The 24345-nt window shown below is 39.5% G+C and overlaps 1 protein-coding gene across 1 annotated transcript in view; it reads left to right on the top strand.

The window, feature by feature from the left end:
• Nucleotides 1-24345, top strand: part of LOC103364124 (microtubule-associated protein 4-like) — a 123149-nt gene that overhangs the window by 36959 nt on the left and 61845 nt on the right. The window contains exons 3-5 of the mRNA XM_008291145.1: nt 14754-14840; nt 17054-17131; nt 19200-19439. Of these exons, the coding sequence (XP_008289367.1) occupies nt 14754-14840; nt 17054-17131; nt 19200-19439 (405 nt within the window). The remainder of the gene's footprint in view (nt 1-14753; nt 14841-17053; nt 17132-19199; nt 19440-24345) is intronic.

Below are 24345 nucleotides of genomic sequence, written 5' to 3'. Positions count from 1 at the left end.
TTTATTTTCATTTTTGATTAATCTGTCCATTATTTTTCTTTGTTTAGTGTCTAAAGTGAAAATAGATAGTGAGAAGTGTCAATTAGTGCCCAAAGCCAAACCTTTAAATGTCTTGTTTTGTTCACAACCTAAAGATCTTCAGTTTAGTTTCAGAGAAAAGGAAAGAAACAAGAAAATATTCACATTGTAGGAAGATAGAATGAGAGAGTTCGAACTTATTTTCCTAAAACGTGTAAAGAGCTGTCGATTCATTTAATATTGGATGACTGATTGATCAATTGACTTGTTGTTGTAGCTCTAAATTCAACATTACATCACTTCTATGTTATTAGATTTAGCATTTGTTGCATTTATGTGAGAAAACACAGCATTTTAGAGGTTGTAAGTACAGAATAAAACTGTAGTGATTATTGTCTGGAATTAAAAGTAAAAGTACAAGATGTTTTTATTGTAAAAATAATGTTATATCTTTGACATTTTTCATGTATGAGGTCTGAATATACTGAGGTAAAGGCAGCTATGTGCTCATGTGTAAATGTGTAACAGGCCAACATATACATGTACACAAGAATTTATGTGAAAAGCCTGTCAGCTGTCCAACAGTAAAACATCCAGTAACAGTGATAGTAATACATTAAAGGACACGTGTCCAACATTTATAGACTTTACCTTTTAACCCTGGTTTTTATTCAACAGTGAGGTAGAAAGAGGAACTAAAAATAACTACAGCAGCAATAATGTGCGGATTTGGAATGTGTGAGTATCTGTTAGCTTGTTTTACAAACACAAATTGATTTCACACTGTGCCGCTGCATCCGTTCACACAATGCTCCTCGAAATTGACAAAAATGGGTCTTTCACTTGATTTAGCAGGATTACGTCGCACAGCAACCATCAAAAAACATATTTTCACACGTTATTTTTTAGCTTCCGTTGACCTCATGCTGAAGGTTTAAGATTTACATGAATCCAAAGTTGAATTCATCCTATTGTTGCAACACAATGGAGGTGAAGTTGCTGCAGTCTGCTTGTGTTTCCATCCAGCTGGGATGGAGCTCTGTTTGCTGAGCCATGATAACACATCCCCGCAGAGTGTGTGCTTTTACTGTACGTATGTGAGATCGAGGTACAGAGCAGAGAGCGAGTGTGTTTGTCTGCGTGTGTGTAACCAGAAAACACACAGTGACTCTGCAGTACGTGTGTGTGTGTGTGTGTGTGTGTATTTGAGGCATTTTGCATTCCTGAGTGCATGCATTTGTATGTGTGTTGCACTACGAAACACTGCAGTAACATGTGACTGCAGCACAGTGGAGCATCAGAGCCAGCAGCCTTTCTGGTGAGGTCATCTCACACACCTTGGCTGTCACTGCCAATAATTACACTGTGTGTGTGTGTGTGTGTGTGTCAGAGAGAGAGAAAGTGTGTGAGCTCAGCAGATATGTTGAAGCGAATGTGATGTAAGTGAAGCTTTTACAGCACTTCTGCAGCAGGACGACTCGCTGACAGCTGAGCAGATGTGACATCCTGAACCACTGAGACAGACAGCACAACTTTTCACCTTTTAGCTCCAAGGGTTTTTACTGTAACCTCTGAGGTGTGACTTCAGCTCGCCGTTTATTACAATGTGACAAAGGAAGAAAAAATAGTGTAAATGTATTACTGTTTGTGCACTAAATTTAGCCTTTTTTTTTTTGTATTCGTAAATAAAAAGTGAAAATAAAAAGACGTCCCAGTATAAAAGAATCAGCTGTCACATGATGAGACGGGTTGTAAACAAGCCAAATGTTTAGCTAGATGGACCTAAACCACTTTCTCTGGAGGAACAATCGAGAAAAAGTACACTTTACTTGTCAGAAGTAGCCTCTTAATGCTCAGAAAATAAAGCCTGACTAACCTTGAGGGTTTATTTAAAAAAAAAAAAAAAAAAAAAAACTGTCATACTACCCAACTGGCCTTTTATTGGACAACAAAAGAAGTGAAAAAAAACCCCTAAAGAGTCATGTGAACAAAATGTTGTGTATCTAAGGGTGTGTCTGAAAAAGATGTCACACATTATCTGCTTTACATCTTTTTTTAAAAAGTCAAAAACTGGTGCAAGTGAGTTCTTCAATGCAAAATTAAGAACATTTTTTTTTAAGGTTTGTAAATTTCATTGACTTTAGCTTTTTATGCACAAAAAACATGTTATAAATACACAACTTTTAGAATAACTATGGACTAACCCTAACCCCATGGATATGGCCCTGCTGTGGAAACATACATTCTATTTCACTGGAGGAACCCCTCTGACAGTTCCTGGTTTGTGAAAAGCTAAAGTTCCTGGAACTTTGAGAGTAGTTTTAATATTTGCTATTAACTGTACTTGTAATTAGAGAGATTTTTGCTGGAAGAACCAGATTTATTTCTTTATTTGAAAAAATCCAAAATGCTGATCCATTGATGGACACCTGTACATATTTGTTGGTTCCATCCACCTGTTCAGCTGTTGTGGAAAGAAGTAGCTCTTCTGGTTTCAGAGATTCTGCTTTTACCGTTTGTAGTTTGGAAATAACCCAAAGATCTCAGTAAAAGCCAAACCTATCTTCTGGCTGTAATAAAGAAAGCTCTTACACAATGTTAGCAGCAGTGTCCTTCTTATCAATATCATCAGTTCTACTCACTCAGTGGGAAAGTGACCCTTTTATATTGATTGTACTGCTTTGTCCCAGACGCCTTCTGTTCTGTGTCCACACAAATATTAAGCCTCTGAACCCCCAAAATATCTCAGATGGAATTGCAGACATGTCTCAAAAAATAAAGAGTTTGTATCAGATTCTGTGAAAAACAATAAAACTCTTACGCTTGTGATTCAACTGAGTAGCCACGACTGACTCAGCAGTGACACACAGTCACATGATTACAATTTAGGGACGACTTGACTGAACTGCAGGCAGTGTTTAGAGAGAAGACAACAAGAGAGGTTAAGAGGATGATAAAACATACTCAGGAATTAAATAAAGTGCTCAAAGCAGTGTGTAGAGGAGCAAATTGTTGAAAGAAGCATTCAGCACGGTGTAATATTTAGAGTTGATGTGCAGAGTAGTTTGAAAAACACTGAGTTTGTAGAGACTGTAGACATGTGAGTAGTGAAACTTCTATAGTATGTAAAGCCACCATGTATTTTACAGTATTGGTAACACCTGTAGGCACTTGGACAATGTTCCAGGTCTTTTCAATTCTGTAGAATAAACAACAGAAAGTCGGCTTTCCTGTGTTTTTATGGTTGTGTTTTTTAAATACTGTATGGCATTCTACTGGAGTCATCTGCAGAGAGGACATTTCTGACTTCTCTCTACTTCTTTTCAGTAAATATAAAAATGTGACAGGAGCACAAACAAAAAAGCCCAGAATCAGATTGGGGTTCAGAGCGTTTAAAACTTTTTTGTATCCAACCAGGTGCAAGTCAGAGCCATGAAACAAAAGCTTTACAAACTGCAACATAACACAGAACAAAACATTGTAATCATCCACAATGGCTGTTCATTCTCCTATCAGGCCTGTTTGTCACTTATAACCACTGTGTTGCGAGGTGTGTCAGAAAAGTTCCAGGACTGGTGTCACAAAACATATATTTCAAACCCAAACTACAAACTACGAGTTTTCCCTTTCAGACGATCAACCAGCACGTCTACAAAGGGATCCTTCGTTCATTGTGATAGGTGAGAGTTGTGGCAGGACAAGTCGTGGCTGCTTCACCATGGCAACGCGCCTGCTCACAATGTCCTGAGCATCCCACAGTTTTTGGCTGAGAAGAACATCTCCTTGCTGGAGCAGCCTCCCTACTCACCCCACCTGGCTCCGTGGGATTTTTTTCCTCTTCCCCAAGGTTCAGGGGGTTCTTCAGTGGGCCCGGTTTTGAGGCGTTGGCGGCCTTCAGGTTGGTTTTAAGGCGGGGGTTGAGGATTCTTTCCGGGGTTGCTTGGGGGGGTGGCGGGGAGGTTTGGGGAGTTTTTTTGGCTTCCGGGGGGTTTGTTTCGAGGGGGAAACTTTTTGTTTTTTGTTTTGGTTTTGAATTTTTTTTTTTTTGCCCCCGTTCTTGGACTTTTTTTGCCCCCCTTGTTCCCCTTTGTTCTTGGGGTTGGCCCGGACCTTCGGACTTTTTGATTTTTGGTTCTTTTTGTTGTTTTCCGGTTTTCATTGGGGAAAACACAAGATTGTGGCACAAAATCTAACCACCTTTGATTGCAAGCAGCCCTCTCAGAGTACAGACAGTGTGCTGTGTATTAAACGGCCATGGGAGTGAACCTTTATTACAGAGCATCTGGAGCTTGTTGTCACACTGTTAATGATTGTCAGGGAACCATCTACACCCAGAGGAAACAATAATTTCCCTGAACATCTCTCCTTTTCTCTCCTCTGTTTCCACTTGGTTCTGTTTCATTTACTCTCTGATGTCATACGTTTCTGTTTCTCTCGTGCTAGTGGATCATCATTTGCTCTGCGTCGTTCATTTTATTTCCAGTAAAAGACAATCACGCTCCGTGCATCCTCTGCCGTCCGCCATCCAATCAGTAATAAACTCAACTTATCGCACATCTTCCTCATTTGTTTCTGTCCACACATGTTATCTCTTGCCCTTCTGCTTTACACCAGCTTTGTTTTCACTGCCAAAGTAGAATGACAGCAGGAGAACACTGTGTAGTATCACTGGCCAAAGAAGCATCACAATAACTTGATCTCCAGCAGCCACCTTTAGTCCTGCACACCTGAAGCGCTGGTGATGCTCTAAACATTTTTTTTTAGTGCATGACAGTTTCATATTGTAGAAAAAGCTGGCAGTATATGTGCTTTTATTTTTTTAAACCATGAATAGGTGGTATTTTATGATAAATGACCAGTTTTAATGACTCTCTGCATGCAAATGGAACCATTTCCCAGACAATACAAACAAGCAGAACAATAATGAGGTGCAGCCAGAGCATTCTCCAGCACTCACACCCTGGCTTCTGTTGTGTTATATTCAGAAACTCTGCCTTATTTATTTATTTATTCACTCACTTATATAGATTTTTATACAAAAAAAAAAAAACCCCAATGAATTTATCGCAACGTCTTGGTCCTGCATGTTTGAGTCACATAGTCAAAGAAGTTTCACGTACAGAAAATGGGGATCAGTGATTGATTGTTAGCGAAGCACAATCACAGTTTGTCCACATTCCTGTCTGCCTGCTGATTGGTCAACTGAATGTGTTGCTGCCGCCACCAGCTCACAGCCAGCGAACTGAATGAGAAATATCACCAGCTCTCTAATCTGCCCAAAAACTAGCTGAAGAGTTACTCGATCCACATGGAAATGGCACTTTGTTGGCAGCGCTGGACTCAGAGGAAACCCTGTCCTGCTGCCAAAAATACTCTCCAAAATGGAACTCAGACCCAAAGAGTCCTCAACAAATGTGTTATCTGTTGTTTTTTAATGTAAAATCTGGTCCAAACTGTAGTCCGCTTTTCAAAATGAAACCATAAAGTTGCTGATTTTTTACAATTTACAACCGCTGGACTTGGACTAAGCGGCATAAACTAGATAGAGAAGACAAAAACTGTGAAGCAACTGACTTCCTCTTGCTTGGAAATGTGTCATCAGGAACAAAATTACAACGTCATCCTTTAGAAAACAAGCTTGTTGGCATCAGAAAACACTACTTCTCATCCCCACCAATGCTGCATTTATCCACTGCAGTTGCACCAACATCAAGCAATAATAAAGTGATGTTTAAAGTGTAATTGCTCTTTCAATTCAAAGAACATTAGTCCTTTATGAGCACTAATAGCTCAGCACTTCCATTACCTGACCTTCTTCTGTTTATCTGCCCCCCCTCCCATCCCTCTGCTGTCCACTGCCTCCAGCGCTCCTCCATCCTCCCCCTCTTGTTCTCTCTAAGTGCTCGTGTCTCTCCGGAGACAGTGACAGCTGTGACTGAAGATGGGATGCTGTGGTTTGACACTAACCTCTCCTGTCCTTGGCACGGAGAAAGGGATTATTGGCAGCATATGCAGACCTATATTATCTGCACGTAAGCGGGATCAGGGGCAGGTCAAGGGCAGGTAATAGCATCAGAGGGTTATGGGTTAAGGGTTTTTTTGGGGTGCCTCAAGTCCAGCCTTTAACCCTTTATGGGGCACTCCTTGAAACCCTAGGGTGTTACTGAAGGATATGTCAAGATATTTTACTTTTGTGACTTTAAAAAAATTAAAAAATGCAAATCAAGATTAATAAAGTTACCGTATATGGTCCAAGGAAGTTACCAGATATGGTCACTTGCCCCATAAAGGGTTAAGGATCACTATGGGAGAGCATTTTAATGGGTCACTATCAGCTAAAATAAGGCCAAGCCTTTGTTTACTGAACTCTTCCCACTTTGTAATGTCAGTATTTCGCTGCATATCAAAGCAAATGTGAAAAATGATTTGGACGCATCTTTGATTGAGTCTGGTTTGGCATTTTGCTTAATCGCAAATATGTGTCTTTTTTTTTGTTAATTTAATATTCAGAGTTTTGTTCCATAGCTGAGGATCCCAATCAACATGATCTAAATACATAAAACATACTGATTTGAGCAGAACATTGAGAGTAAATAAGACTGTTTCATGCCGACCTTGTTGCTAAACCAACTGACCCATGAGATGTTTAAGTAAATACAGCAGCAGCTTTGCCTGGAGGCCGACTGCCCTCATCTGGGAGATGTACTCTTGCTGTGAGCGGAAGGACATCTGGCTTCAGTCTTGGTGGTTGTATCACCTCCACATTTTTATCATCGTAAATAGTGCACTTCATCAAGGCCTGAAGCAGCCCAGAGGCTCTGCACAGCGGACGGTCCTGCCCTCTGACCCCTCAGAACAAACACTGGAGTTACAGGCTGCAGTATATCAACAACCCTAAAGGGGTGTTTCAGACATTTGCGTGTTAACAGAGGTTTAGGAGTTGAACAACACAAATGTTTGAAAAGGACTGATGCAGCAGAGACTGAAATAGCTTGTCTTTTAGGGCAACAGAATAGTTCTTCTTTATCAGAACAGTCTTTTGGGAAGCTGAGGGACTGATAGCACAAAGGCTCCAAGTGAGTTAAACTCTTAAAGTGTCATTAAGGTTCGTCACAGTAGGCCACTGATATAGTTCAATTTCATGCCACAATGTAAATTTATCATAGTACCAATTTGTGTCTGTTACACTGGAAACTGAACAAAAATACCTTAAATTAGCATCATGATGACTTTATCCTGGTAACAAAGAATTAATTTGCTAATTGTAAAATTATAAATGAACTGTTGTTTCTTTAAAGTAGACTTTTGCACTTTATAATAAAAAACAAAGTCATAAATTGCAACCCCGAGTAACATTTAATACAAGAACACTTATATTTTAGCGAAGCTTTTTCCTCTTTGAGTGTCTTAAATGTCTCAAACTGTGAATCTGTCTGAGAAGTGTTTATGTCATATTCACAGTTTCAGACCCAATTAAGCAAATCAGTTGTTTTCCTTTGAGTGGCAGCATATTTTCTTAATTTTTCACCTCATCACTGCTCCTCTTTCTCCCATGCTGGCTTCACATTCGCTGTCATCGTTGCTCCTTATAGCTCAGTTACGTCAGAAAAAAGTTTGCTATCTGTTAGCAAGGAGAGAACATGACAACTACATCTTTGTGTGGGTGAACACAAAGATTGTTGTTTGTTAGCAAGTTATGCAACAATTCTTTCTCAAAATGATAGGCAAGTTAAAGTAGATAAGCAACTAATTCATCCAAGATACGAACATGAGTACAACTGAGTCATTAGACAGTCATAGTCATGATTAATCAGCTCTAATCATCTCTGGTTGTAATCAGATATGTTAAAAGTGCAAATTAACAGGCAGGACAGCTCTCTGGGTAGACTTGAATTGTTATGTAACGTTTGCATTAGTGTAATGAAGTACTTGTCTGTGGGATATTACGTTGACTGGATTAAGAAGAACCTGTTTTTATGTTTATCATGATAGTTGTGATAAATGTTGATATTGTGACAAAAAATTAGAGATTTTGCACAATTCAGTTTCAATCATTATATTATTTTCCGGGCTGCAAGGGGGCACAGTTGGTAGCATTGTTGCCTCGCAGCAAGAAGGCCGCCGGTTCGCGTCATGGTGGGGGCACCGGGATCTTTCTGTGTGGATGTTCTCCCCATGGGTTCTCTCCGGGTTCTCCGGCTTCCTCCCATAAGTCCAAAAACATGTTGAGGTTAATTGGTGATTCTAAATTGTTCATAGGTGTGAATGTGAGTGTGCTTGGTCGTCTGTCTCTAAGTGTAGCCCTGTGATGGACTGGTGACCTGTCCAGGGTGTCCCCTGCCTTCGCCCAAAGTCAGCTGGGCTCGGCTTGTCATGTCAGGTTTTCTTTCCTGCTGAGTCAGCGTACAAGAAAAGTCCCACAGGCCTCTAACAGATGAGACAACCTACGATACAGAGGAGAAACTGACAACCAAGTTACCTCGGCCTTGTTTCCTAAAGCATCTTAAGGCTAAGATGATGGTAAAAGCCATCGTATGAATCTCTTGGATCTGCTCAAGGTGCACATTGAAAACACTGTAATGGAAGTCAGCATTAGAACTGTTTGTAGTTTCCATTTTTAGAACCTGCAGAAGAAACCAAGAATATCCATCCATCCATTTATCCATCCATCCATTTATCCATCCTTTTTCTTCCGCTTATTCGGGGTCGGGTCACGGAGGCAGCAGGCAGAGCAGGTCATTCCAGACTTCCCTCCCCCCAGCGACACTTTCCAGCTCTTCCTGGGGGATCCCGAGGTGTTCCCAGGCCAGCCAAGAAATATAATCCCTCCAGTGGGTTCTGGGTCTTCCCCGGGGTTTCCTCCCAGGTGGACGTGTTCGGAGAACCTCCAGAGGGAGCCTCCCTGGAGGCATTCGAATCAGATGTCCAAACCACTTCAACTTCGACGCTCTACTCAGAGCTCCCTCCAGATGTCCAAGCTCCTCACCCTATCTCTAAGGCTGAGCCCTGCCACCCTGCGGAGGAGGCTCATTTTGTCAGCTTGTATTTGCGATCTCGTTCTTTCGGTCACGACCCAGAGCTCGTGACCATAGGTGAGGGTTGGGACATACATGGAACAATGAATCATTTCCAAAATCAGAAGTCACTCATCAGGAAAACAGACCAAAGCGTTTGATACATTGATAAAGGAAGTCACCTTCAACTAGTGGTTAGTAGTCCAAATGCACAAAACTAAATGTATAAAGAACATGATTCTTTTTTTTTGCATCCAACAGTAGCACTTTGTAGCACCTCGTACTGACACATTCCACCTGGGAAGAAAATCTCAGATTCGCTTGGATCTTCACCTTGAAAAGCAAGTCTCAAGCCTCACAGTTCATATTTTATCCGAGTGCTTTCCCTCTTGTAACAACCAAACAGAATTTTAAAAAGAGGAGCAAAAGTGAAGGTCAGCTTTGCATCTTACCACACACTGCGGCGCAATAAGAACTGAAAAACGCTGCGGAAGTACGACCAGTCTGTATCCAGCACAGTGGGAAACCCATCAGACTGTATTTGTTCAAACTACGCAGCGAGGCCTGTTTGGGTGGTGGTTTCCTGCTTGTGTGTTTTGACTTTTTTTTTGCCGGCAGAAAGTTTGGAAGAGCTTCCAGTGCAGTGATGCAGAAGAGACACAAAAATAATGTTTGGAAAAAGAAAAAGGTGTTTGACCTTGAGGCTTGATACTGACTGTTGTCCTCAGAGGACTGTCTGGGTTCTGAGTGTGTCTGCACGCACATACTGTGTCTGTAAGTGTGTGTGGTTGTGAGTCTCTGTGTGTGTAAATGTCTGACAGAGACAGAGAAAAGAACAAGAAGTGAAGCGACATCAACAAAGCAAACTTTTTAAGCCAGAAGCAACTCATGCATCCAGAATGAGGTACACCCATTCATTCACTCCTCATCAGACTGTGATGTATTCACAGCACATATATGACACGTTATCGTTAGTGTGACTGCAGTTATGATAAACTAGAGCTGGACAATTAAATTTAAATAATTCATTGTGACATCTGACAAATGTTGTGTTTGTTTTCCATTAATTAAGGTGGCGTATGTGATTCTAATTCAGATTCAGTGACTTTCTCCTGACCGTCCACTACTTGTCTGTTCTGTGTGGGTAGGAAAGAACAAATAAAGTTAAAAATGGTGGTCGTACACTGTAAAAAAAAAAATGTTAAAAGAGAAAGAAAGAACGTTTTTAAACAGTTTTAACGTTGTTTTTTGTTGTTGTTTTTAATATAATATTTTCTAATATACAATTTACTGGTATTTCGCTTCTATTTTTAAAGCACAGATAATAACTATTGAAATCACAGAAAAAAAGGTATTAATTAACTTGTTAATTAAGTGAGAAGTAACAAAAATAAGCCATAGCTGTAAATATTGTCCAAAGTTATTCCTTTAGGTTTGGCTATAAAATAGAACTGTTTTACTCTATTTAATGGGCTAAAAATATCATTATTTTACAGACATTAGCTATTTTTTCACCACTTTTGCAGTTTATTTCACTATTTTGTAATGGGTTATTTTTTTGCCCTGAGTCTGTAAATGGGAAGCAAACAAAACAGCTCAAACTCATCCGACACTGTTCCACCTTCAGTTTTCATTAAATGATGTTACATCATTTGACCTGGTTGTGAATGCATACAAGTGGTCTGGAGGCCAGTACAGACTTTCAGTATTCATTCATTTAGTATTTAAATGCTAACTGCTTTTACCTAATTTGATGCTGTTTTATTGTGTTTGTATGTGTGTGTACCTTTAAAGAAATATGGCTGAACTAAAACATTCTATTCCAACTTCTTCAAGGATGGTAACATTTAGCAGAATACAAAAGCAGAGAATAAAGCAGACAGGGATGTGGTATGACAATAATGAAAAAACAGACCAAACACAGAGAGAAAGAAAAGAATCCTGTAGCTTTTTTTTTTCTTTCTTTTTTTGTCTAGAATGACTCTGCAGTTCATGTGTCTGCTGCTTGTGTGTGTGTGTGTGTGTGTGTGTGTGTGTGTGTGCTGTTATGAAAGCAAAAATGGCCACTGAGAACAACAGTGACTCTAACAAACACACCAGATCCAGCTCACCTAAACTCCCAGTGAATGCTCACTCATTAATTATTCACCGTATCCACCATCACACTGGTGCTGGTCCACTGCCAGGAATACGTGTCCTCATTTCTTCTGAATACAGTTGATAGAAAACAGACTTTTTGCCTAAAACGATGCTTTTAGGTGCGCGAGGATCAATAACTGTATGCGGCTTGTGTCTAAATAGAACGTAGTCGTGTGTGATGTGCACATTTGGTTTTAGTGTTAGTTGAAGGCTCCACGGTCTATTTTTACATGTGATATTTCAGGACCATGGACAGATACATGTAATACTTGCTGTGTTGGCAGCAGCAGCTGGGAAGGAGGCAAACATCACATCGTCCTTCATTAAAGTGGATTACACAGATCAACATGGTATCAATGTACCCAATATATATAATATAGTGCAAACATCTGATAACTTGTCTGTGCCAACATTTGCTATCCACAATTAGTAGAGAATTTACCACCAATTTAAGATGATTGTATTCATGCCCCTACATATCACAGGGAAATACTGAATCAGAATCAGATACTATATAATATTACTTTATTGATCCCTTAGGGGAAATTGCTTATGTTACAGTTGCTGCCACTCAAAGGCTTAGAAATAAAAGCAGTACAAAGAATATATAGAAAAATATGTCCTAAAAATGTAAACATGAGTAGAAAACGTACAAGCATAAAATGTAAAATGTGCTTCTTTTTTTTTTAAGAAAAAATGAAAATCAAAGTATAGTGTTGTGCTTTCTGGATTATTAAACTACACAAATTTCATCACCAGCAACCTTGTGAATAAGATTTTAAATACAAACCCCATGATGAGCTTATAGAATAAATATAAATTAACAAGTTTATGTAGCGCTTAGTTTCACCAACCGTCTTAACTCAGCTGCATCTTTGAAGCTGTGGCGTGCAGTATTTTATATTATTTTGTGTTTATTTATTTATATTGCATTATTGGGGGGAAAAAATCCATACAAATCTTTCAGCATGTTGTAATTCAAGTGGTCTGAGAAGAAACCAGACTTGTGCACCTTCTTTTTGGGTCCATTTTCAGGCTTTATGAAATCCAGCCAGCGATGGGAGATTTTAACCAATCAGACGGCTGGATGCAGGGGAACAGTGGGTTTGATGAAGGACTTCAAGAGCAGGGTTTGAATCCCCGTGGGAACCACCATGAAAGTCAGATATTGGTTTGAGTTTCGTGTTCGTGCGGTGGAGGGACTTCAAATGAAGAGGGGGAAGAAAAGAGCAGCGGGAGGAGGGCTGTGTGTTTTAAAATACTGGAGAGTTTTTTTTTTCCCTCAGATTTTTGTCACCTGCAGCTTTAACAAAAAGAAAAATCCACTTCTTAACTTTTTACACATCTATTGTAGCAGTCTTAATCAGCAGATGTGATTTGTTCAGCCTTCATGGGGCTTTTACTGCGACGTTACCAATGTTACTGACATGTTGCTTATACATGATGGTACACAATATGATCGTCTCATCATATCATATAACAAAATACTAAAATAGAACTCGGACACATTGTTCTAATATTAACTTTTGCACTTTCCTTTGTTTTCATTGTGTGTTTTGCTGCATTTACATAACCCTTTAATGTTTATTTACATTTTGCACTGTATGTTTCTACAAATGCTTCCGTTGACGCTCAATAAGAAACGACTCTATTGTGGTTGTTGAGCCGTGACTGTTGTGTTGTTTTACTTGGAAGCACTCAGCACAGTTTCATGAAATCCGTTACATAAGCCTTTAGGAAATAGCACATTAGTGAAGGACACATTGTTTTTGTTTACTGGTGTTAATTAAATATGATGGTAATTTCTTTTCACGGACTTGTAGCTTAAAAAGTCCGATCTCATTATGCTGCAGCTGACTTTTTAATGGCAAACATGGCTAAGTGGTCGTCAGTGAAACAACCGTACAGTGTAGTGCTTATCATCAATGTAACGATGTAATGGCCCCTGATGAAGAGGTGTTGTATTATTTAGATGGTGACGGTGTTTTATTGTTATGATAATACTTAGTTTCATTTCTGTGCTGCTTAATTGGAGTTAATGGAGACAGCAGTGCAAATCTTCAGTTTACATTAGTCGATGGATTCTATCATCCTTTCGATTTCCTTCTATTATACAGCACTTAAGGGAGCTGAGGAAGTCCCCTGCCTCTAATAATCCTGCTAAAAGTGTATTTTATTTCTAGTATTTGTGTATTTTGTGTGAGTGTGCGGTGTGTGCTTGCCTCAGCGGGTGGCGCGCATTCATCGATCCTCCAAGACACGTCTGCCAACAGCAAGCGTTGCCAGGGGAACCGCGGATGCTGTCGTCCCCGTCCCCCCCCTTTTTGGCGTAACCATGGCGACAGTTTCCCTCGGCGACGTGTTGTGTCTGCTTGCCTCACTGTCAAAAGATGTGGCGCTCACGCAACACACAAACGCACACTGACGCTGCAGGAGGCCGGCTTTGGGAAGAGGCACCAGTCTGACGGGCAAACAGCTGACAGAGCAGAGTGATGGAGGGACGGACGGACAGACAGACAAGCAGACAGACAGACAGGCAGACAGACAGACAAGCAGACAGACAGACAGGCAGGCAGACAGACAGACAGACAGATAGACAGACAGGCAGGCAGGCAGACAGACAGACAGACAGACAGACAAGCAGACAGACAGACAAGCAGACATATTCAGGTGCAGTTTTCAGTCTGTCTTGCTGTGTGGACAGTTTGAAAGGAAAGCCTGCAGAACGCTGTGTGTACCGGGGAGAAACATGTGGGTTATTCATTCAAGTTAAGATTTGCATCCTAAAATTCTCCATGCAAGTCACACCTGCAAATGTATGCAGCATGCACTGAAAAACCAGGAGTACAACATACAAAGTTTGAAAAAAAGGGGTCTCCTGTTTGTTCAGTATCCGATGTGGTTTAGAAGAAACTGAACCCGAAGTGTCTGTAGATTCATAATTAATAGCTTTGATTTGTCACATATGACGCAGGGCAGTTTTCTTCCTCATAAATGGTTCATTTTTCACCTTTTTCATATCTTTTTTTTTTTCCTGTTCAGATTTGTAAAGCATTGCATTCTGCACTGACAGAAATAAAAAAAAAAACGTAATGGTGGCATTGTGAATACTGAAGCCGTTCTTAAATGCAGCTGGTTTTTTATTAATGATTACAATAGAAACATAAGATTTAATTTCACTAATAGTTAACAGTCTAAAGCAGAGAACATTGTGAATTACAGTAGACTAGTGCATGTAATGTGGCTATCCAGTTGCAATACATGCAAAGAATCGATATGAATCTAAAGAATTGTTTTGTTGTCCTCATCTAATTTTGGTTACAGGAAAGAGAATAATTGTTTTTAGGGATGCTGGCAGGAAAAATCAAAAATCCAAATAGTTGTGAAAAAGGCTCCACTCTCAGTGCTGGAAAGTTGACCTTCTTAAGTCGTCTATTTTCATTTTATCCCTTTAATGCTGTTTTTGTTCTTCACGCTTGAAGCTTCATCACATCGAATTTGATATAAAATAATGAGCAGCGTCATTTACATGGTGCTTGTCAACTGAGGCTGATGGTGACGATGCTCTTTTATCTCCTGTAGGTCCGGGAATGATGTCATCAATGATGTCATCAGGCGGACGCCAAGACCCTCCGGGACAGCCTTCCTTCGGCTCCGACTACCTGTCTGGTGAGGGTGGATGGACTGAAGTCATGCCGTATATGCTGATCACAGACAGTAACAGTTTGTCACTGTAGTCGCTCCTTCTGTCCATCACGGCTATCAACAGTGTCGCCGGCTTATTAATGCACCAAAGTAACTCTAACCAGTCGTGACATTCTTGGCCATAGCTTTCCATGAAGTAAATTCACAAGCAACAGTTTCTAATCATTCTAATAACCTAGTTGGGCGTTCTCCTTCACCAAGGCAGACCTGTGATCAGAGGCTCTTTAGCTGTGTATTAGCAAGATTATGCAAGAAGGTATCACGCCGAATTTCTTGAATCTTGGTGGAGAGACAGAGCCCAGGCGCAGGAAGAACTTACTGAGTTTTGTTGTGGATCTGGACCATTTTAGGTAAAATTGCAACACTAGAGCATTGACCCTGGTGGAGGCTTCACCTTCTGGTGTTGAAAAGCCTTACCCAGCATTGATTCCACTTTTCTCAAGCCTCTAAAAGTGTTAAATTAAACAAGACAGTGATGGCTCGAAGGTTGAGGCTCTGGGTTACTTATCACAAAGTGAAAGTCACCAAGCAGCCACTGTTGAGCCCTTGAGCGAGGCCTGTTAGCCTGTCTGCTCCAGGGACGCCTCATCATGGCTGACCCTGGAATATGACTGCAACTTCCAACAAGCTGGAAAAAAATAATATAAATGCACATACAAATGCACTGTCATGTATTTGTGACAAATAAAGGCAGCTTCTTCTTTTACATTCTACTCATAGCAGCACTTTAAACCCTGTATCTGTTGTTATAATGCCTGATACTACTGTGACTAAAACGGATGCAGCATTCGTTGTGCTTTGTTTCTGTTGCATCAAATTTGGCAGAGCTGCAGTTGAGAGATTTTACATGTTTAATAACATCAGTTTTTGCTTGCCGTCTAATTTTGGCCTCCCAGTTGGGAACCTGAGACTTTTTTTTTTAGGTGAAATTGTTCAAAATATAGCGCCAACCAGTTGTAGGTGGCAATTCTACTTATAAAACACTTCTGTATGTGGCTTTAGCTCAGGTAAGAAACCACTAATGTCTTAAATAAATAGCCATTTTAAATTGGTTAAGCTATTCGTCCATTTTCTGCTGCTTATGCAGGTTCAGGTACGATTTAATGAGAAAATGTGATCGAGATGTTAATAAATTCATGCTCCTGGTGAGTAGTTCGAGGCCTTATCATCCCTTAATGATAACTTTCATACTTTGGCTTAGCCTAATAAAATCCATGTCTTCAGTTTTATGTTTAACTCCCAGAAATACCACAACTCCAAAAATCGATTTTCTTTATACACTGAGGAGCCAAAAACATTACTATTCTAACATAAGGACCCTGTTTGGATCATTTGAAGCCCCAGTGTCTATATGGCTGTGAGTGGCTCTAGGTTCACATTTTTTCTATGTCTATGCTAAAGAAATATTCACCTGCCGATAGATTGTTGGAAACAGTTTTTGCTGTAATGATCTCTGCTCTTCATCTTGAATGTGAAATGATCCCTTCCTAATGTAAATCTGTGCATTGGAAAGTTAATCTAAAGCTAATATGAGACTTCAGCAGTCTGAAAACTAAAGTTAATACCTTTTTGGGGTTGTTCCACCTCCACTGCAGCTCAGCAAAGAAACTCTTTGGAGAAAAAGCTGAAAGCACAATTTGGTTAATCTGCAGCCATTTTGATTCTGCGCCAAACATTCCATCGCTGGATCTTCTCCGGTCAGAATATGGAACACGTTTTGTCCTCATCTCTCACACTGGCGTCATATTAGCCAGGATGAACAGAGAGAACAATGACCCAAGTTATTTTTGATGTGAAAAAATGTGAACCTTACCCAAAAAAGTCTGTCTCCAAACAGTCTTTGCTGCCTCCTCACTTTATTGTTACAACAAATATGCAAAAAAGAAACAAAATGCATGAGAATTCAAGCATTTTTTGTCGTTGTATACATTAGCATAAAGCTTTCGTGTCTGCATGCGCACAAATAAAATGCACTGATAAACAGGTGGACGGTGGAAGATCTTGCTGACATTTGCTTTGCACATTTGTTTACATCTTCTATCCCACTGCTTCTATCATTCTGCTCCTCATTATTCACTTCTTTTTTTTCCACTCACTTTCCCCCTTTTCTGACTCTCTCATTTTCTATTTTATTTACATTCCTGCTCTATCCATCTGTCTGTCTGTCTCTCTCTCAGGTCCTATGATGGGTGGGATGACAGATCAGTGGAGCCTGAACAAGACAAAGGACAGCAGCATGCCTGACTCATTTCTAGGTCCACTTTACTTTTTAACCTCCTGTGTCTTTTTATTATCTTTAACTGAGTAGGAAATGATCACACTCTGCATCCCCTATCTTTGCATCTGACGATACTGTACAGGAAAGAATATGTGCTAATTGACTTAAACCTGACTACACGTTTCAGCCAGCATTGAGATATTTGCTACCACAAAAACAACCTGGGAGGTAAACAATGTAAAGCCTGTTGCAAGCTGCTGCTTTGTAGTTGTTCAGCACTGTTGGATGTTTCCTCTCCACTGGTGTGTGTCGCTGCAGAATCGAACATACTCTGTGTATGTGGGTCACTGCATTGGCTTTCTCTGGCTTTATCCCAGAATCTCTCTGTGATGCTACACACACTCACCTTTTTGTTTCTTCTGTCGTCCGCCTTCATGGCCGAGATGAGAAAATGCTTTTCTAACATTTTATATCACAAATAATCTAAATATAAAATGATGATGTCTAGTGCGTTAAGTTGTGCCGTTCTGTTTTATCTCCATTCACTCACACTGCTGCAGTGATATTTTACACTGTCACACACACACAGACATAACTTATTTTATTTATATAGTTGGTCTGTGAAGATTCTCAGTCATCCAGGTCATGGTTATTCTTGTAGATTAATGGTAGCAACTGGACTTGCTTGAGTTCCTTGAAGATGTTTCACCTCTCATCCAAGAGGCTTCATCAGTTCTGACTGACTAGTTGGGAGTTCCAGATACTTATATCCTTAAGGCTCCATTAACACCTGCGTTTCGGTTTAGTTTTCGGTTGAAACAACTTTCACACCAAGCCACAAAAGACCCTAACGAACCCCATTGTGGCAGGTGGAGCACTAACGACTCACATAACGAGGGAGAGGAGCAACAAACCCCCAACTGAAACTGAAACTCAGGTGTTAATGGCTCCTTAAGGAAATAACTGATGAAGCCTCTTGGATGAGAGGTGAAACGTCTTCAAGGAACTCAAGCAAGTCCAGTTGCTACCATTAATCTACGAGAATTTATAGTTTGTTTTGCTATTCTTTATTTCACTTTTTACAAATGCACCACATTAATATTTGTAAGAAAAGACAGATATCCAGGTACCATCATCAGTATGATGTGTATGCACAGAAGGGCTAGAAAACACAGCAACATTTTGCTTTTAGTTTCAGGCCAGAATGCAAAATAGTTTCTCAGCCTCCAATTTGGTGACTTAATGACTGTTAAATGAATCATGCAAAACTCTGCATGATTGTTGCTTCAGGTTGAGTTTTAGTGCAGGACATATGGTGGCAGTAGGAAGCTTTCCACTGCAGGTGCAAAGTGGACGACGGCGTAATCAGTCCCTACAGCCTTTCTGTTCCTGTTTCATTGCTAGAATTCTACAGATTCCAATTCTGCCAAAATAGCGACAAAATGTAATTACTGGATGTAACTCTAGTTCTATGAGCATTTAGAAAATATAACAATAAAAAATACAAAATAAAAAAAATAAAAAAATTATTATTATTATTATTATTATTATTATTATTATTATTATTATTATTATTATTATTATTAATAATAATAATAATAATTACAAATAAATAAATAACTGCTGTGGTAATATAAGCCCAAATGTGATGTCCACATATGTGAACACCAGGTCTTTAGAGGTGAAACAGTATTTTGACTAATTTCCAGCTTTGTTTTCTATATAATGTGACATTTTGGCAACTTGGTTTCTTTGTGAAACCCATCAGGTTGCAAAGGAAATGTATCAGACACACACAGTGCATAAATCAGCTCGCTGTAGAACTTTCGTGTGATAATTGTATTATTAGAAAATTATTTTAAAAATTGTAATTGACCTGTAGTTTCTTTCATATAACAGGCAGCTAATCAGAAATGTTCTCTAATTTATTGCTCTTGTAAAAACTTGTATGGTTTAATCACTTAACAAATATATTTTTTAAGTGTTGTACATCTTTTGTGGGTAAACAGCAGTGAGCTGTTTGTATGTCTGTATATAAAACCTGCAGCAGCAGAATGTGCAGTTGTCTGTTGGTGACGTTTCTCTGTGTTCTGTCTCTCCATCAGGCTTCTCCCAGTCTGGCATGGGAGGGACCATGGGGTCCAGCCTGCCTCCATTCCAGACCAGTATGAGCTCCGCTCTGGGCCAGACTGGGATGAGTCCAGCTATGGACTCCCAGAAGAGTTCAGGCCTGTTTGGTGTGGAAAACAAAACCGCCACTAACACCAGTGGGAGCAGTCTGTTTAAAACCAGTGATCCGTTTTCCTCCGGGGGCCCGGGAATCCACTCGATGGATCACTCCGCAGGTATCAGAAAGGGATGTGGTTGCATGTGATACAGTACGGGAGGGAGGGGGGGATGAAGAGGAGGAGGAGGGAGGAGGAAGATGTGATATATGTAAGATTCATAAACCTTTCCAAACTGAATGAGATTTATTGCACAGTCACAGAGGAGGGTGGCGCTAGAGCCCTTTGCTTGAGCTAAAAAAAAACCTAAATCCAAGGTCATTTAATTTGATTAAACCTGACTCTACTGTAGAAAGTAGGCCTGGGTTTCTGTGGCAGGACAGGTGGTGACAGGAGAAGATGAACAGCCTGATGACAGAGGACATGGTTTCAGCAGCAGAGGGCAGCCTTTTTCTAGTTGTTCTCACCATCACTGGAAAACTCTCAGCTCAGCTTCTGTCATTGCTGGTCACCAGACGGCTTTCGCTCTGTGCAGCTTGCTGTTCTGTGTGTCTCAAACAATCAGCATGGAGGGCAACCCATAGTCTGTCACTCATTTCCACTTGTCGTCATTAGTCCCTGCAGCTTGTAGAAGACTTGGTGCTCTCGTTGCCTTTTATCATGAATTCTTAATGTTTATTATAATCAACAGCTGCTCCACTGAGTAAAAGCATCAGACGAATTTGCGGTTACCAAGCAGCAGTAACACAAACACACATCGGGACTTTTGCAATCTTCCTGCGTAATTATGCCTGAAAATCTACATTTCTATAAAGGTTCACATGAAAAAGAGGAGCAATAAGTAACAATTTAAAGCCCTAATCTTGAACTTTTTAAATGGTTCTGAGTCTCCTCTGGGGAAGTAGTTATTAAACATTTAGCCACGGTTTGATTTTTTAGCTCTTCTCTGACTTCTGTGTTGTTGTTGTACTAAAGATAGTCCCGCTAGCTTCCAGCCAGGTAGCAGTTACGTAACCGTTACTATTCTAGTTCAGTCGCTGTTGGAGCCGATCTGATGAATCAGCGACACTGATGAACATCACTACTGATCATTTCTTTCTTGTAAAATCCAGGAATGAGAAAGAGCATTTGTAAACCCAAATTATGATTTTTTTTTGGTTGAATCGCACAATAGTGGCCGTTTCAGTGGCTGCCTCAGAACTCACCCAGTCCTTTTAGAACGAAAAATGCTATTTTATTAGTTTTGTTATTTTTAAAAAACAACTTCCGACTACCCATTCAATTTTCAGCGATGCCTGTGGTGATATAATCGCATGCTGCTATTTTTAAATTCTGAGTTTAGCTATTCCTGCTCTCACAAAAGACCTGCAGACACTCTGTAAAAATCCTCTTACATAATTTAGACGACAACAATCAAGAGGAAAATGTAAGCTTTAGATAAGCTAATCCAGTCTTTGACCTGTCAGTCGCAAATCTTCTTTCTTTTGTCGAGTTTTTGTTGAGTATTTGCAACCTGTAGCCTTGCAGCTCTTCCACAAGCAGGAAACTTATGCAAAGACCTACAAGAAAAGTTGTGTTTGCGCCTCAATGGGCACGAATCCTAAGATGAGTGTGTTAAAAATGTTTCTTATCTCAGCTCCTGGTTGATGAGTGCATCATCAGGGATTAGCTCTACATATTTTAAATGGTCCAAAGCGGTGGAAAGTAGAAGACAACCTAATGAGTTGTTACTGACATAATACCCACAATGACAAATACTTCTGTGCTCAACAGACAATGCTACACATGATGCCAACATATATATATATTTTTTTTTTAATGCAAACACTACTTGCGTGAATGTTAGCTTCTCTGTTTTAAACCCGTCAGTGTTTTAGTTTTAATCAATTTTTTTGTTATTTGTTGCAAAAACTAAAAACTGTGCATCTCCTGATCAAGGTTTTATTTTTTTTGCCCCAATCCGATCATTTCATAATTAGTAGCAACAAGCACCATGACAAAGACATCTGTGACACTTAATGTCCTCCAGCCAGCCATACCTTCTGACAGCAACATGAACAATATGCGACTAACGTTACACCCACATGTCTTGTGTTGCATTAGCAGCGTTAGATTAACATTAGTTTACCTTTTTATAAATGTTGGCTGCTGTCTGCATGGTCATAGTTTGTCTCAGCTGCTTTGTTGCCATTTGTCATTTCTACTTTGTCGGTAACTTTAGTACATAAATTTGTTTACTTTAAAGAACTTTCAGATAACATTACTGACACGTAACATCACTGAATATATTTAGCATCATAGTCAACAGCAACACAACAAGTCAAACTGATGAATTCACTGAACAAGAGAAAATTTGGGTTCAGTAAAATACACAGACACACAAAATACAGTAAAATATACGTCACATTAAAAGCAGTTATGAGTTGATTTGTCCATTTTGAACATTATCATTTCATTTGAATGACATGCAGAAAAGGGTAAACCATTTTGTCCAATCTTAAAATATTACTTTTTGTTTTGTTTCATTTGGTTTTAATCATGAAAAATTGTTGGTCAACAAAAAGTTTTTGTCATTGTTTCCGTTAAAGGAATTAACGACGCGGCCGGTACTAGCAACACTCACATTTCCTTTCTTTCTATCGGTGGTGTCAAGTGCCACATGTAAATATATGTATAAATAAATCCAATAAAATGCATATAAATATACTGTAGTATCACTTAGCATCATTGCTAGTAGCTGCTACTTCTCACTAGACCTCTTCATGTTAGGCTAGCTAGCAAAATTAGCTCGTCTAAGACATGCATAGAGTAAAATGCTAAATAAATGCTAAATAAAATAAATGATAAACATGAAGTGCAGTGATTTACAAAACAATACATTTAATACAAACACACTAATAAACCTGTACATTTTTAAGCAAGCCCTTTCTGAATATATGCTAATTGCATGCAGCTAATTGCTAATGTTAGACTTATCAAAGCGTGTAACATGTGGGTGTTTATTTAGGCTTGAGCAGGCAGATGTTACCTTATTTAGTTTTTATTCAAATTAAAGTAATATAGCCTGTGCTAGGTATGTAGTATATTAAAATTTGCTACAAGCTGCTCATTACCTTTTTTTTTTTCCACAGCAGATATTTTGACTTTGTCCAGACAGTAATAACTTTAAAAAACCACGTCATGCTGAAATCCTATTGATAGCTACTCATTCGTATCATATGATGTAACTCTGACACACGACCGATTAGCCACAATGCAAATGACAAAATGTGTTGGAAAAAAGATCAAAAGTTTTCAACGTTTTCTTTAAGCGTGGTCGACTATGAGTAATTCATCCCTGTTGGCAGGCAGAAAATAGAAGGTTAAATTTGGAGTCATGGCGAGTCATGTCTCTCCACTTCTTCCTGTCTCGCATCACCGGGTATCTAATGAAGCAGAAAAGTCCTAAAACCTTACTTAAAGTTACTTTTTTTCACAGAGGGAGTATGTCTGGAGGAGTCCAGCTGGATCTGTCTGTTTGGCCGAATAATTTCACATAATATTCCTGCTGTTGACGGGAAACCTTGTGTCTAAAAGGAGTTATGCTTACAATTATTGGAACTATTTAGGGGTTTTCATGTGACAACAGCAATAGAGAAGTATAATCAGTGAGCGGCTGTCAATAATGCCTCATCCTAATACCAGATTTTGTGACTCTGGTGCATTTAAATTGACTTAGACAACTCATTGTAGGGCAAAAAGGTCTTTTGGAGCTAAAAAAGCATCTCCAGGATTGTAAGGATACATTTGCCAACCAGGCCACCTGTTGGTCAGTCTGCACAGGTGACGAAAGGATTCAGTGTGATGAAATCCCCAAATTATGCAAAACTTTAAATTACCTCTAACACTGTGTTTTTGCATAGGCCGTGTGTTTGAAGCAGCCAGCATGTCAACATTAATGTATTTCTGGGCAGTTTGCCAGACTACAGATTAAGAAGTACTGCCATTAAATACCTCATCACATCAAATATAGATGATAATACGCCAGCCTCGTCTCTTCTTCAAGCTGTTTATAGCTGGGGAAGCATTGGGTTGCGGGGAGAAAATAGCAAATTCAATCAATTTAAAAATGCAGGGAAAGGTGCCAGATTTAGAGGGGAAAGCACCTTTTTCTGGATTCCCATTAATATGCAATGCTGCAAGACAGACTGAAAGGCAAGAGGCAGAAGGGATGATAGAAAAACAACACTTTAGACAGGAAGAAGACCTGATCGGCAGACTAAGAGGGGTCATAGAATTTCATTTTAGTCTCTCCCTCTATCTGTCTGTTTCTATCTGTCTGTTCATCTCTCCGTCTCTTGGTCTCTCTGAGCCGATGAAGTGTTTATCAGAGATAATTAAGAATTATTGGCGTGAGAGGAAAAAACAGAGGACTTCATCCCCGAGACAAGAGGAGATAGCAGGAACAGACAAATAAGGAGGTCATTTCAGTGCAAACTGAACATTTTTTTGTTTGTTTTTAAAGCTTGTGTGTGCACTCATTGTCATTGTTTTGTGACTCTGTGATGCAATATTTATATTTAACATATCATTTTGGGTCATTTTGGTGTGTTTGCATGTGCGATTAATGCTGTGATTCTGATGACATGCATGCATTATTTTTAATCATGCATGCAAGGCCCTCAATGATATGTGCTTGATTTATTTACCTTGATGGCTTGTTTCAAAGCTGTGTGTTGTTTTGCTCTGTTGTGTATGCTTGCTCCCTGCACAAGACCAGCTCTGTCCCCTGAATGATGATGATGATGATGATGATGATGATGATGATGATGATGATGATGATGTTTAAAAGAGGTTAATCTAACTTATTTCTTCAGAAAGAGACTCTCTTCGTATGTTTATTGTTTGGCTGGCCTAAAGCTCAGTCCATTCCAGAATTTATTGTGGATATGACCAATGGATCTTTCAACTTTTATTGCCTCTCATATTACTTCATTTATTGGGATTATTGCAGAATGATTAATGACCAAAGGACGGGTTCTTAAAA

This window comes from Stegastes partitus, unplaced genomic scaffold, assembly GCF_000690725.1.
Source record: "Stegastes partitus isolate 25-593 unplaced genomic scaffold, Stegastes_partitus-1.0.2 Scaffold720, whole genome shotgun sequence".
NCBI classification, from domain to species: Eukaryota; Metazoa; Chordata; class Actinopteri; family Pomacentridae; genus Stegastes; species Stegastes partitus.
Note: the sequence above shows the minus strand (reverse complement) of the source record. Positions and strands in the feature narration are given on the sequence as shown.